The sequence below is a fragment of the Salvia hispanica genome, chromosome 3 (assembly GCF_029641045.1).
Source record: "Salvia hispanica isolate PSC_SH4W2 chromosome 3, Shi_PSC_v1, whole genome shotgun sequence".
Taxonomy (NCBI): Eukaryota; Viridiplantae; Streptophyta; class Magnoliopsida; order Lamiales; family Lamiaceae; genus Salvia; species Salvia hispanica.
Window position 1 is genome coordinate 51,605,184 of NC_142694.1, and position 13,197 is coordinate 51,618,380.

At 32.6% G+C, this 13,197-nt stretch overlaps 2 protein-coding genes across 3 annotated transcripts; one reads left to right on the plus strand and one right to left on the minus strand.

The window, feature by feature from the left end:
- Window positions 1-2,304: 2,304 nt before the first annotated feature.
- Window positions 2,305-6,508, minus strand: LOC125209021 (MADS-box protein 04g005320-like). Of its 2 annotated transcripts, none has more exons than XM_048108594.2 (8): window positions 6,172-6,508; window positions 5,056-5,134; window positions 4,801-4,862; window positions 3,916-4,015; window positions 3,760-3,801; window positions 3,472-3,513; window positions 2,807-2,919; window positions 2,305-2,707 (listed from the first exon to the last, which is right to left on the minus strand). In XM_048108594.2, exons 1-8 carry the CDS (start codon window positions 6,354-6,356, stop codon window positions 2,632-2,634), a joined length of 699 nt encoding a protein of 232 aa, XP_047964551.1. In that variant the 5' UTR covers window positions 6,357-6,508; the 3' UTR covers window positions 2,305-2,631. The 2 variants fall into 2 exon arrangements, with proteins under 2 accessions (XP_047964551.1, XP_047964550.1); XM_048108593.2 differs by having other exon boundaries at window positions 2,807-2,922.
- A 4,817-nt stretch (window positions 6,509-11,325) lies between these two features.
- On the plus strand, window positions 11,326-12,519 carry LOC148931048 (uncharacterized). Its single transcript, XM_089067203.1, has 3 exons — window positions 11,326-11,380; window positions 11,488-11,834; window positions 11,919-12,519. Exons 1-3 carry the CDS (start codon window positions 11,326-11,328, stop codon window positions 12,516-12,518), a joined length of 1,002 nt encoding a protein of 333 aa, XP_088923329.1. The 3' UTR covers window position 12,519.
- Window positions 12,520-13,197: the final 678 nt, after the last annotated feature.

Genomic DNA, 13,197 nt, shown 5'->3' on the forward strand with positions numbered 1-13,197 from the left:
TTATTAAGGTTTCATATATATATTTTCTAAATATATGAATGAATTAAATGAATTTATATATATTTATAATTTTAAACTTCAATATGTATTGAATTTCAATATGTTTCGATATATTCGATATAAAACGATATATCGCGATATAAGGAAATTCATATCGTTATCGTATCGGAAACTTACGATACGATACCGTATCGTATTGAAAATTACGATATACCAAAAATTCGATAATTTTTCGATATTTTTCAATACGATACGAGCGATATATCATTTTTTCGGTATTTTTCCCCAGCCCTAGTTAAAACTTGAAAGAGTAGATGCGACAAGGACATCACGTGAAAGATAAATACGAGTACTTACTTAATTAAAGGATTCTGTATTTGAATTGAGCACTTCAAGCTGTATGCATGTATCAACTTCAACAAGTGAATTTACTACAATACTAAGTACTATAGTATATGCCAAATTATTACATGAACAGCCTTCACAATATGAATTATTTGAGAGGCAAATAGGTTGTCATTGAGTGAATAATACTAGTATCTATTTACATATTTATGAATTCCCAAAATATATGAAATCGCCCTGAATATTCCGGAAAGTTGGTGTCATAATTTCCCAAAATACATATTGTTTCAAATACCCAATTTTGAGCTGGAAAATATGTTTATTCTCGTCTCGTCCCTTTCGTGGCATTTACTATGGTCTCCATCATTTGATTGCTCTTGTCGAAAGATTTAAGTCCATCTCGCCCAAATTTATGTGTACCATTATCTAGAAATACCTGAAGAAAATGAAGAATTAATTAATATAAATATGGGATAACATTTCAATGGCCGACATAAAATTTCTACAATCTGCTAGAACACAAATTGCATGTAAAAGATAATAGGATAAATCATAAATCATGCTTGCTACAGATTGCAGAAAATATTTTTAAAATATTACTTGCTCCTTCTTCACGACTCACGAGTTGATTCCTTCTTTATTTTATTCGATCTGTGAGCTTCTATTTTATTCTCAGTATTTACTTTGAATATTATGCGGGCAGTGATGTAAATCAAATAATATTTTTTTAATAAAAGATGTGTTGCTTTTTTTATTTAATTACTAACTTATCATATTGATCATTGAGTTACAACTTCAAATATCTCATGCTTGCAATTTTAATATGTATAGTTACATGATGCGGATAGGTGCATGGAGTTTAAATATGAAAGCTCAATTCGCAATCTTTTCTTGGCAGCAAGACCAATTTGGTTGGGCCGGAAATAAAATGGCTAAGCCCACAAAGTATTTTGCTCCTCATGAGGATTCTGTTAAAGATTTTCTTTTCTAATTTTGGGATAAGGATGAAGAAACTATATATTGTATGAGATATCCAATCCTTAAAAATAATGATGGAGGCGAGAATTTTTTGGCAAAAGGGGAATCAAATTGAGGCTATAAAAAGAGAGTAGTAGACGATAAGCGGAAAAAATATAATAAGAGTATTTATAAAACCTAGTTTTGTAATGCGGCTAATTTCTCGGATAATCCCTAATGTGTTTAGTAGGATTAGCAAAAGAGCATGTTTTCTGGTTATTGACTTTATAATTCTTTTATACTACAATTCAATTTATTTCACGTACCAGGTGCATAATTTTATTTGTGTTATTTTTACTAAACAAATTATTGCGCAATCTCCCCCTCGTGTGCCACCTGACCGGCTAGGCTTCGAGCCCCAGTGCCACCCGATTGGGTGAAACCTTTTACCTCTCTCCCATCAAGCATTACCCGGTCAGGTGATAAGTGACCATATTGTCACCCGGTTAGGTCAGATCCTCTCACACGTTCCATGACCTATAGAGTAGAGCCAATTGGTTGGTTCACGTGGTATGGTGCCACCAGGCAAGGTGACACCCTTTGCCACTCGCTTCGGCCCGATTCTGGCCTATAGAGTGTAGACCCCAATGGATCCAAGGCTCTCGGATTTGGCTTTTCCCGGCCAGAAAGCCATTAAATATAGTACGATCCTATTACCTAAGATATCTTGATTTTTGGGGGTTTAAAATAATCTCACATATTGACAAGTCAATGCTATATTATAGTAATCAATTTCATGTCTTAATGTTATGTACAGCACCTACATGAGTAATTAACAAATTATAATCATAGAGATCCATTCTTCTGTAAACAGCAAGAATGGCCTAAGGCTAGGCACTACACGCCATTTATGACAAGTAGTCTATTTTCTATTAAAATTTTGCAATACACATGAAGATCAGAAGATGTATAATCAATATTGCAGATCAATGATAGTCTGTCTTTATAGAAAAACATTATCTCTAATAATGACCATTTCCTTGTAAATAATAGTAGTCCATATTCTACTCCGCTTTAAAGGAGTAAATCAAAACAATGGGGGAAAAAAAAAACTGAAAGAAACACAACAAACAATTCACTCTAACAGCTTTTTCAACACATCAAAGCAACGCATATTAGGAGATACTTATCAACCCACTAGGACCTGGGATTTATTACAGTCCTTTACAAGCATATGAGATGTAGTATATAATTTAGAAGTCTTACGAAAAAAATAATAATGCACCATATTAATTTTATAAGCACATATTATATGCAGTTCTCTCATAGTTAATGCATCCATTCCGACATCATCATCCCGTTTGCATTCTCTCTCACATTATCCGCTGTTACAATCGAGTCATAACTGGTAAACAATAAAATAGAATATTAATAAAATCCACTAAATTTCTGATATATTCCAAATGCAATCAAGTGATAATAGAACTAGAAGAGAACAAATTACCGGATTTGTGGTGTGTTGTTGTTGGGCTCAATAAATTGAGCCTGCTGGTATCGTGCGTTAACCTCATGTTGTAAATGCCAAGTTGATTGTGGAGGTGAACCACTTCCTTCAAGCTGCTATATATATCATCATCAATAATATATTCATGCATTTTCTCTATTTATTTATTTATAATCGTAAAATATTTCTGACTTAGCTCACAAACATTATTATTATGATACCTCTACTTGTTTCATTGTTTATACTGAAAGATGGAAACAATTGATAAGGAATTTCTTAAAGTGCCTATGCCTCATCAATTTCATTATATAATTAAATACGAGTAATTTATAATTTGACTAAAATGTAAATGTAGTACCTGTATTGATTTACTAAGATAAATACGAATGATATATATTTCTAAATTAATAGTACTATGCACCAGCATGAAAATAGAGCAACCAAACTAGTTTGAAGTTAGGTGCAACAATTGATGAATATAATTTCTGAATGGATTTAATATATAACAGAGTGCAGCCTGCTGGGATATAATATATGGATGGAACTTCTCACAGAATACACCTTACTTATCTATGTGCATGCATATGTATAAATATAAATTTTAATTTTAACATTTCAACAGAAATTGAATCAGGAATTAAAGAATTATGAGTTGGAAGCTGTACCTTACTCATCAAAGCTGCATTAAGTTCCAATAAACTTCTTTCCTGAGCATCAGTAAGACAGTAACAATAGTTAATGTCATTATTAGTACATACAAAAATAAGTAACGCAATCATTCCTCTACATCTATCAGTAGGATGTATCCATCCTAATTAAATTTCAACAAGTCTCATTTTAGATTTATCATATTACTACAATTTTAAAAAAAATTCATTAGGATGAATACACCATGTATTTGGATGCGTTAGAGTGTAGCTCGGAAAAAACTTATTTCCCCACAGAGAGCATACCTTTTGCTGAAGATCAGAGAGTTGATCGCACAAACTATGATTCTGCGTATATATACATAATTGAAGATATTAAAATTAGTAAAATACAAGAATATGAAGTATTGTCAATTTTGCAAAATAGAAGTGATTAGCGCTAAAAAAAGAATGTGTGACAACCTTCTTGTGCCGTATTTGTTTTAATGTTCCATCTAAGACATGTTCAAGTTGATCAAGCTCCTTTATGCCCAACTTTGCCAAATCTTCCCCCAGAACATGCCTGATAGGGAAACAGTTCCAAATAAATAATCTAAATTAGAGGTTATGTGTAGAATTTCACTTCCAATACCTTCTTATACATGAATATGTGTATAGTAACAAATCTTTGAACTACACTACAGGTACGTTATATATCAAGTTCTTTCGTCCTTCCATTTCGATCAATAATGATTTAGTTCAATTTCATTTGTTAATTAGGGCTTACCAATTCAATCAGGACTAGTTATCAATTTTAATATTTAATTCGCATTTGAACTATAATTTTAGTAATAAAGGGCTCATCATATAATTAAACTTTTATTTTATGAAAAAAAATATAAATAGTGAATAAATGAGACACGATTTATAGAAATTATGAAAACGGAAAATTATGTGATGAAGGATTAGAGAGCTGCTCAACTACATACCACTATATACAGCACATAAGTACTAGATGGATTTAAATTAGAAAAATATAGCCTAATATAATATCTTATATTGACGTACAGATTCATAATTTTCTTCACATATTTCACAATTTTATGCATGATAGTATTCATGATGTTTATGAACAAATCGAGTCTTTTGATTTTATTTGCCAATTGATATTTAACACCATTTGATAATTTTAAGTAAGTTTCAAAAATTAATTTTGTACTCCATTAAAGAGTACAAAATAACTCTCACCCATTTGATAGTTCATAGTACTGTAATAGCCGCTACATATTTCAAAATTCTTTTCAAAAAAATTAAACGAAACTTTTATTTCTATCATCTTGTGAAATACTATAAATAAAGGATAATTACCTCTGAGATTGTTGTAGAGCCTCAGCTCTCTCCTTTAGCTTCAGATACTCTTCGTAGGTGTTCTGCAATTAATCAAGAAGGTATCATGTAGATTTTCCAACTAACTAACCATATTTCACATTAATACAGATTTTGTCAAAGGAACTAGCTAGCTAGTAGATTACTACTGCAGTATGTCATTAATTTTCATCCCTAAGCTTATTGTATCACATTTCATATGATTAAGCAAAACAATAAGAGATATAGTCATATTACCTGGTCATTATTGGGAGATTGATTTGTTTCATTCTGACCGTAGCTAGATTGGTGGTATCTCTCCACTGCCTTGGACATACTAACATCAAAGAGACAAGTAGCAAAATCAATCATTTTCCATAATTTAGGGATTCAGTCAAGACGTATCATTTTCGAAGTGGTCCACTCCGAAAATAACATACTATATACATTTCAAACTCAATTTGTCAAGTAGTTAATCGAAGAAATTAAAGCATCTAAAAAACTGCACATTTAAGGCATAAATATTTAAGAAGTAGAATTGCCATTCTACCACGAGAACTGAAGGAATAAGTAGAAAACTCGAGAGAACAATAATCGACACAAAAACCCATGAAATTAACCAACTAAATGTTTGGGATATCTTTATATTTATATACTTGAGAAAAAAAAAGTAATGAAACCCTAATTAGACAAACAAATGTTAATTATTGGAGTAATATCTTCTCTTACAAGACTTTGGGAATCTTTAGCTTTTATGAGAACCACAGGCAGAGAAAAGAATAATATATCTAAGCTAAAAAAAAGAGCAATAATTTAAAAAACGAAAATATTTTTTCTTGAGTACATCAAATCCAAGACCAAAATTTAGTGACGAGGAAAGTAAGAAAGTAGAAGAAGAGAAGAAATTTTCTGAAGTACTACAACATGTTCGAGTTTTTTCTTGGATTATAGTAGTCTCTTTCCCAACTAAAAAAAACAATACCACTATATAACTTATGCAATTTTCTTGATATCTTCAATTAAAACTCAAAAAAGTTAATCGTAATATGATGATTTGAGTATTAAATTTAAATACAGTACAATATTACTAGTATCAATGTAAATAAGTTTGATTTCTGAGTCAGATCTCACCAATACTGCCAACTGCAAATGATGATTCGAAATCAGAACATAATAGCCTTGAAATCTAATTTAAATCCCCCCAAATAAAATTAGAATTTTTTTTTTGTAACAAATGTTAAAAAATTTAACCTAAAAACAAAAACACAAAAACCTAATAATCACTGCAAGGTCTAATTAAAAATTAACTAAAACACACACACACACACACACACACTGTGAGTGTGTGTTTGAGAGAGGGATAGAGAGAGAGACCTAGAAGTGCTGCAGAACTCATAGAGTTTGCCTTTGCTGGAGAAGATGATGAGAGCCACCTCGGCATCGCAGAGGACAGAGAGTTCATAGGCCTTTTTGAGAAGCCCATTTCTTCTCTTGGCGAAAGTCACCTGCCTATTTATCTTGTTCTCGATCCTCTTCAACTCCACTTTCCCTCTCCCCATATATATATACTTATATTTGGATTTTTGTTATACCTACTTCCAACCCCTCTTTTCTTTCTATTTTTTTTATAGGAGTAGTTTGGTTTTGAATATGTTATTCAAAATTTGAGAGATTAGCCTAGGAAAGATGCTATGCTTTTGTACGAGAGAAATAGATGATGAACAATTATAGTAGTGTTTCTCTTTATGAGTTCACAGTTATTGTACTCCTTCCGTGGGGGCCACCTCTTTCATTTTTTTTCATTTTTTTCATCTACATGTGCCGGCATTCATGGCTTATAATATACTTTCATTTTCATCCATTAATTCAGGTATATTATCTTTCTTTCTTTTTTGGTTCGATTTAGAAGGTTAAACAGACTAGTTAGCGTTCACATTTTATCTGTTTTTCTTTAAGACTTGCTCTACTTTTGTAGTACTATGTGATTTTCTTTTGTATACATTTCGCTTTTTAAGTGAGTGCTTATTTCTTAGCTTAAAATAAGTAAGATTCGAGTGGTTATAAAATTATATATCATGAAACAAATAGTGTATAAACCCTAATTTATATAACTAAACAGTTAACACAATGGGCCTCGAGAAGATCCGTGCAGGTGTTTGTGTAAAATATGGAGTACTTATTAGGAAAAACAAATTACTTTAATTAGTGTAAATAAAAATTATGGAAGAGGGAAAGGGTGAAATTAGTGACAGGCATACACACTCATTAATTAGTTCCACTCCAAAATAGCTCTGTGAATATGTGATAACTTATGTTTTAGTTTAATTTTTATGCAGGTTTCTTCTAAATTCTGTCTAACTTTGTTTGTAAAATTGTTAAGATAATTCTTCATTTACGTTAAAGCAGGTTAATAACAAAGTACTACTAGTATTCATTTGCTTCTAAAATTTGTGATTTCCCGTGAAGGAGGAATTCAACACACTACAACAAACTTATCTTATAGTAATAACACAAAATTAGAGCGGCAATTCCTTGTGTTAAAGTTTTATATAAATAACCAAAATTTAGGGCGCAAAGAAAAACGTCCTTAAGTTGATGACGCTAGTAACTGTCAACTAAACATTTATCTTTTGTTGTTCTGGGATGCATTTGCTCGCGTCCTTTAACTTTAATTTTAACTTTAATTGGGAGATTGAAGACTTTTTTAAAGCATACTTGTTGTACTTAGAAGCATATATTAGTGTTGTACTTTAGACATTTTTTGTAAGTAGTATATACACTCTCACCAAATAACTAGGAGTGATTTGCTGCTAATATTATTTGAATCACAAAGAAAGAAATACTCCCTCCGTCTCAAGGTATTAGACCAACTTTCTTTTTTGGGATGTCCCAACATATTAGACTCATTTCCCTTTTTAGCAAAAAGCATCTATCTTATTTTATTCTCCACCTACTTTTTTCTCTCTTCTCTCCCCTACTTTTTCCATCTCTCATACTTTACTCTCTCCACTTTAACTATTTAAATATCAATTCCTTAAATCATGTGCCCAAAAGAAGTGAGTCTAATACTCCGGGACGGAGGGAGTAGCAAAATCAACCACCAAAATGTTTAAGTATAATAATTGCCATATATACTTGGTATCTATCTCGAGTGCTAATCAACTCAAAAAACCCACGAAATTAACCGAAGTTTAGTGACATTGTTATACCAGTACACTATTTTAAAATTTATACCCAATAATCGTAACTAAACCACCCGCCAATTATTAGTCCAATACTAAAAGACATATTGAACCTAATTATTAAAGTAACCCATTAAATAAATAAATATAAATTCTTTTCTAAACCCTAACACAAAACACATTTAAGCGCTGCTTCTTCTCCTTCTTTTTCTCCATGCTTCTTCTTCTTCTGACTTCACTCAGATAGTTTTCTGACGTTCTTATTTTCTCTTCTCTCACAAATTGATTGATTATACTCCACTAATTTGTTTAATAGCTACTTGTCCGAGTCGGAGTTTGATCAGACGTACTATGTTTTATTTTCATTTTTGTTTTTATCATCATTATAGTTACCAGTTATATAATCATTAGAGGAAATTTTCTTTTTGAAGGATGGAATTGAGTTGCAGGCTTTAATTAATACTGCTACAATGCTTTAACCCTAGCTATTGAACGCAATTCATGATTATTTACAATATTTTTTAAAAGATGAAACAACATTTCTAATCCGAAAAATGTCGTCACTGATGCAAATTTTACGTTAATATCCCGCCTCATATGATTTATATAGTCTTCCGTCGACTATAGTTATATTTTATATTAAAAAAATTATGGCTACGATTATTTAGCAGCAAATTAAATAAATTACTATACATTAATGTAACTTGTATAGAAAAAAGTACATATATGAAATCTCGGACACTCATTGACAATTGATAACCGAGCCCACTCACTCAACTACTTTTATAAACAGAGACTGGGACATAAAGTCACTACGTTGTCAACTGCTCATTGGTCTCCTCCTGCCCCTTGAAATTTAAATACACATTTTCATAGAAAAATAAATCAATCTGTGAAAGACGACATCGTCGTATAATGGATTTAAAGTCTTCCAACATATGTAAGGAATTACTCCATACATGATTTGATTTGCCTAGATTAAATATATGTAACTATGTAAGTATTTCTTGAGCACATAATATGGAGTAGTAAATTTTGTTTAAACTTTACCTAAATTTTGAGACTTGTACATAAGTTTTCCTTGAACGTTAAAAATATTATTGCTAGTATTTGGACTAAGGGATAATCTTATTTGTGGTAATTTTTTACTCTCTCCGTCCCTTAAAATTTGGCACCATTTGACCTGACACGGATTTTAAGAAATGTAATAGAAAGTGAGTTGAAAAAATTAGTGGCATGTGGGTCCTATTTTTATATATTAGTTTTATAATAAAATGTGATTGGTGATGAGTTAATGGAATGTGGCGTCCACTATAAAAAATGGTAAAAGTGAAAGGTGAAAATTTTTTAGGGACGGACAAAAAAGAAAATATATAGGTGACAAATTTCCATGGACGGAGGGAGTACTATTTACCTTATTTTTCCTCCGTTAAGTGCCCCGAGATATAAAAGACAATTTTGCCTATTCATAAAATTAGGATACCTAAGTACTGGATATGATATTTATTATAACTTACTCTTTAGTATTGAGTATAATATTTTTATATAGTTTGGATACCTGAAATGATAATTTTCATTTATATGTATGATTTAACTGAAATTTATTTAATTCATTTTTAATATTTTTTTTTAATTTTTATTTCATTAACATATTACTCCCTTTGTCCCACGATAAGATTCACACTTTGCCATTTTGATTCGTCCCACAATAAGAGTCACATTTCATTTTTTACCATAAATGGTAAGTAGGTCTCACATTCCACTGACTCACTTCGCTTACATTTTATTATAAAACCAATATAAAAAAATGGATCTCATATTCCACTAACTTTTCCAATCCACTATTCTTTACATCTCTTAAAACTCGTATCCACAATAAGAGTGACTCCTATTGTGGGACGGAGGGAGTAATATGCAGAGACTGTCATCTCCTTGTATTTGTATACACCAGTTTTTAATATTTTTTTCTTTATTGGGATTTTTATTTATGTTTTTTTTATTATTTTTATATGATTTTTGTATAATAAAGGTCCGTATATGTATTTTATTATTAACTATCTCATTTAGTTAAAAGTAATTTAATTATTTAATTTTAAAATTTTGCTACAAGTAATCTTGATAATAAAATTTATCGTTTTATTTTTATGATAATGCTCCATATTTAAGAATTTCATAGTAGTTTTTTTTAATTTTTTATATTTTTTTACTTTCTATAAAAATTTAAGAGAGACTAAAAGGAAGTGAAAGAGGATTCGGCATAAAAGGATTGAAAAAGTAAAGTGAAAATATAATTACACTTAAACTATAGGAAAATACCATACCCAATACTCCTTCCGTCCACAAAAATAAGAGCACAATTATCATTTTTGGCCGTCCACAAAAAATATAGCACATTCATTTATGGAAAGTTTTCAACAAATAATAACCATACACATCATTCCACTAACACTACTTCTCACTTACTTTTTCTCCTTCTCTTACTTGTTTCCCTTCTTTCTTACTTTACCAATTCTACATTAAAACCCGTGTCATACACAAATTGCTCTATTTTTTGTGGAAGGAGAGAGTATCATAGAGAGGGAGAGAAAAATATCATATCCAGTATCCAACACTCTAATTTTATGAAAGTCCATAATTGCCCTCCATGCCTTTTGAGCATTTATAGTGGAAAAATAGAGTGAATATTAAAAGTGTTCCACAAGTGTGATTACCCCTTAGGGCTTGTTCACCTTTCAACTTGAGATAACCCAAGAAATTCAATCTGGGTGTTTGTATTCAGCATGGGCCCACAGAAATGAAAAATTATGATGTTGTTCGCCTTCTTTGTCCAATACTCATTCATGTACCCAACAGTGACCACTACTCAGAATAAAAATTAATTTTTTATACTAAAATGTCGAAAAAGTCCTCAGCATTTACGGAACCCTAGTTTTTATTCTCCATCAACATCTCAAAGCGGCAAAAAAAAGCGGGAAGCCTACGGTGGGAGCGCATAGCGATTTTTCAGAAAGTTCACAAACAGAGGGTGCAATTGTTGAAGTCGGCTTGAAGAAACTGACTTCAACAGGTGAGTCGTGTCCCACTCCATTGCTTGGTGTTTGTATTTGTCTGCAACATGTTCTTAAAATTTCTGTGTGTGGAAATATTTGCCGACAAACGTGTAGGTGCGAATCACTGGCCGGAGTTGTTTATGCCCTAATTTCTTGAGATTCAATTGAATTATTTTCCTTTCCAAATGCATTTTGATTTTGTCTGTTTGACTAATGGAATAATAGATAAAGGGATAAAGTGGTTAATAGCACAATTTTGTGCGAATGATGTTGTTAGGTTCTTTGTTGTAGTTATCATGTCTCAGTCGATGCGCTTCGGGTCTGGATCCAACAGTGGGTTTACTAGTCAGGGTGAGTAGTTTACAAATCAATTATTGAAGAATTTTCAAAGCACCTAATTAGATTTTAACCATGTTAACATAATGCCTTTCGTCGCTTCACCTTTTCTGTGCACAAAGGGGGTAGCTATTCTGGGAGAACGAAGTACCGAAAAGGGGAACGCAGTCGGCGTATGTGGACTACACGTGAAGAAGATGTATTGGTTTCTGCTTTGATTGAGCTGGCCGCTACAGGGTGGAAATCTGACAACGGTTTCCGAGCTGGTTATCTTGGGCGTATCGAGCAACGTCTGCGCCAGGCATTCCCCAATACTGATCTTATGGGTGACCCCCATATTAACTCAAAGATTGGTGCATGGAAAAAGAATCACAAGAGTCTTTCCCAAATCCTATCGAGGAGTGGTGTGGGCTTCACTGCTGACTTCAAGATTGATTGCGATGACGAGCAGTGGGAGCAGATCGTCAAGGTAAATCTGTGTGAATCAGCTTTAATATTTGTTTACTAGTAGGCTATAACAATCTGGTTACTGAGCTTTATGATTGCATCTTAGCTTGACAACAGTGCCAAGACAATGCGCGATAAGGCCTGGACTTATTGGGATCAGTGGGTGCTCATATTTGGAAAAGACCGTGCAATTGGGACCGGTGCTGAAGAAATCCCTGATGCTGCCCGATCACTCCAGCAGCAAAATGTTGCTGCCAGCGAGAACTACTCAAATGACTACTATGTGAACATGGAGGATATACCTCAGGAGGACAACACGCAGCCACAGCCAACCCCGACACCCGAGAACTACGAGGAAAGCACTGGTCAGAGTGAAAGCACTTTGCGGAACAACAACAAAGGTGGAAAGAAGCGTAAGATAATCTATTCTGACGATTCAGCTATAATGGAGTTCCTTGGTAAGTTACATGCTGAGACTAACACCCGTCTGGAGATGATATCGGCTAGGATCGGCTATGAGTTTGATATCGGAAAGGCGAGGCAAGAAGTATTTGATAAACTTGGAAGTGTTGCGGGCCTGACCCTGGCGCAGAGGTACGATCTTTGCGACATACTGTGTGAGAAGACGCAACGTCTTGATATCTTCATGGGCATGCCTGCCGAGTCCAAACTAGGCTACGTCCTCAGGTTTCTCAATCAGAATTAGATCTCGAGGTCAACCACATAGCAAGCTGGTGGTAGAAGATTTGGAACTATTTTGGTGACAACTATTCTATATGTTATAATATATTAGCTAGAAGACTCTTAGCACTTATTTTGTAATATCAGACTCTCACTTGCTGTGTGTTTTGTATGTGCCCCTTTGCTGCACCTATTAAGACCATCCCACCTACCAGGTCGGCCCCTTTTGTAGTGGTGCTTATGAACCTATCCAAGGGGTTTATTATGATCATACTTGTGTGTTAACATCTAGTCTATGTTATGTGCAAATTCCAGTGTATTTTAAGTTCTTGAATCACGTTTCTGTAAATCTGTAAATTAATACATCACCAATGAATTATCATTCTAAAATATGTGAAATATTTAAATGTTTCCGAAAACCAATGCTTAAATATAAATCAAAGGTATTTGAATAAAATGATAATTAAATATATTATTGTTGTAGGCAAAAGAAATTAAAAAGAAAAATTGTGATTGGTCTTCTATTGAAATGGAATGCAGTGGAGAAATCTAGAGACATTGGGAATTTGTATATGAAACAAAACCGTGTCATTTGTCCACAAGGAATAAAACTAAAGAATGTGACGAAACATGTTTTCTTTATTGGTTAACTAATTGCTAAACTTATTTGATAAATTTGATTATGATTAAGTAATTACAATTTT

Bases quoted from the DNA above. Each gene is read 5' to 3' on its own strand.
- LOC148931048 (XM_089067203.1), top strand. From the start codon at position 11,326: ATGTCTCAGTCGATGCGCTTCGGGTCTGGATCCAACAGTGGGTTTACT. The intron at 11,381-11,487 runs GTGAGTAGTTTA...CTGTGCACAAAG, and splicing joins CAGTGGGTTTACTAGTCAGG to GGGGTAGCTATTCTGGGAGA. The intron at 11,835-11,918 runs GTAAATCTGTGT...ATTGCATCTTAG, and splicing joins AGTGGGAGCAGATCGTCAAG to CTTGACAACAGTGCCAAGAC.
- LOC125209021 (XM_048108593.2), bottom strand. From the start codon at position 6,356: ATGGGGAGAGGGAAAGTGGAGTTGAAGAGGATCGAGAACAAGATAAAT. The intron at 4,016-4,800 runs GTAATTATCCTT...TTTCCCTATCAG, and splicing joins GCTCTACAACAATCTCAGAG to GCATGTTCTGGGGGAAGATT. The intron at 3,802-3,915 runs GTTGTCACACAT...ATATATACGCAG, and splicing joins AACAAATACGGCACAAGAAG to AATCATAGTTTGTGCGATCA.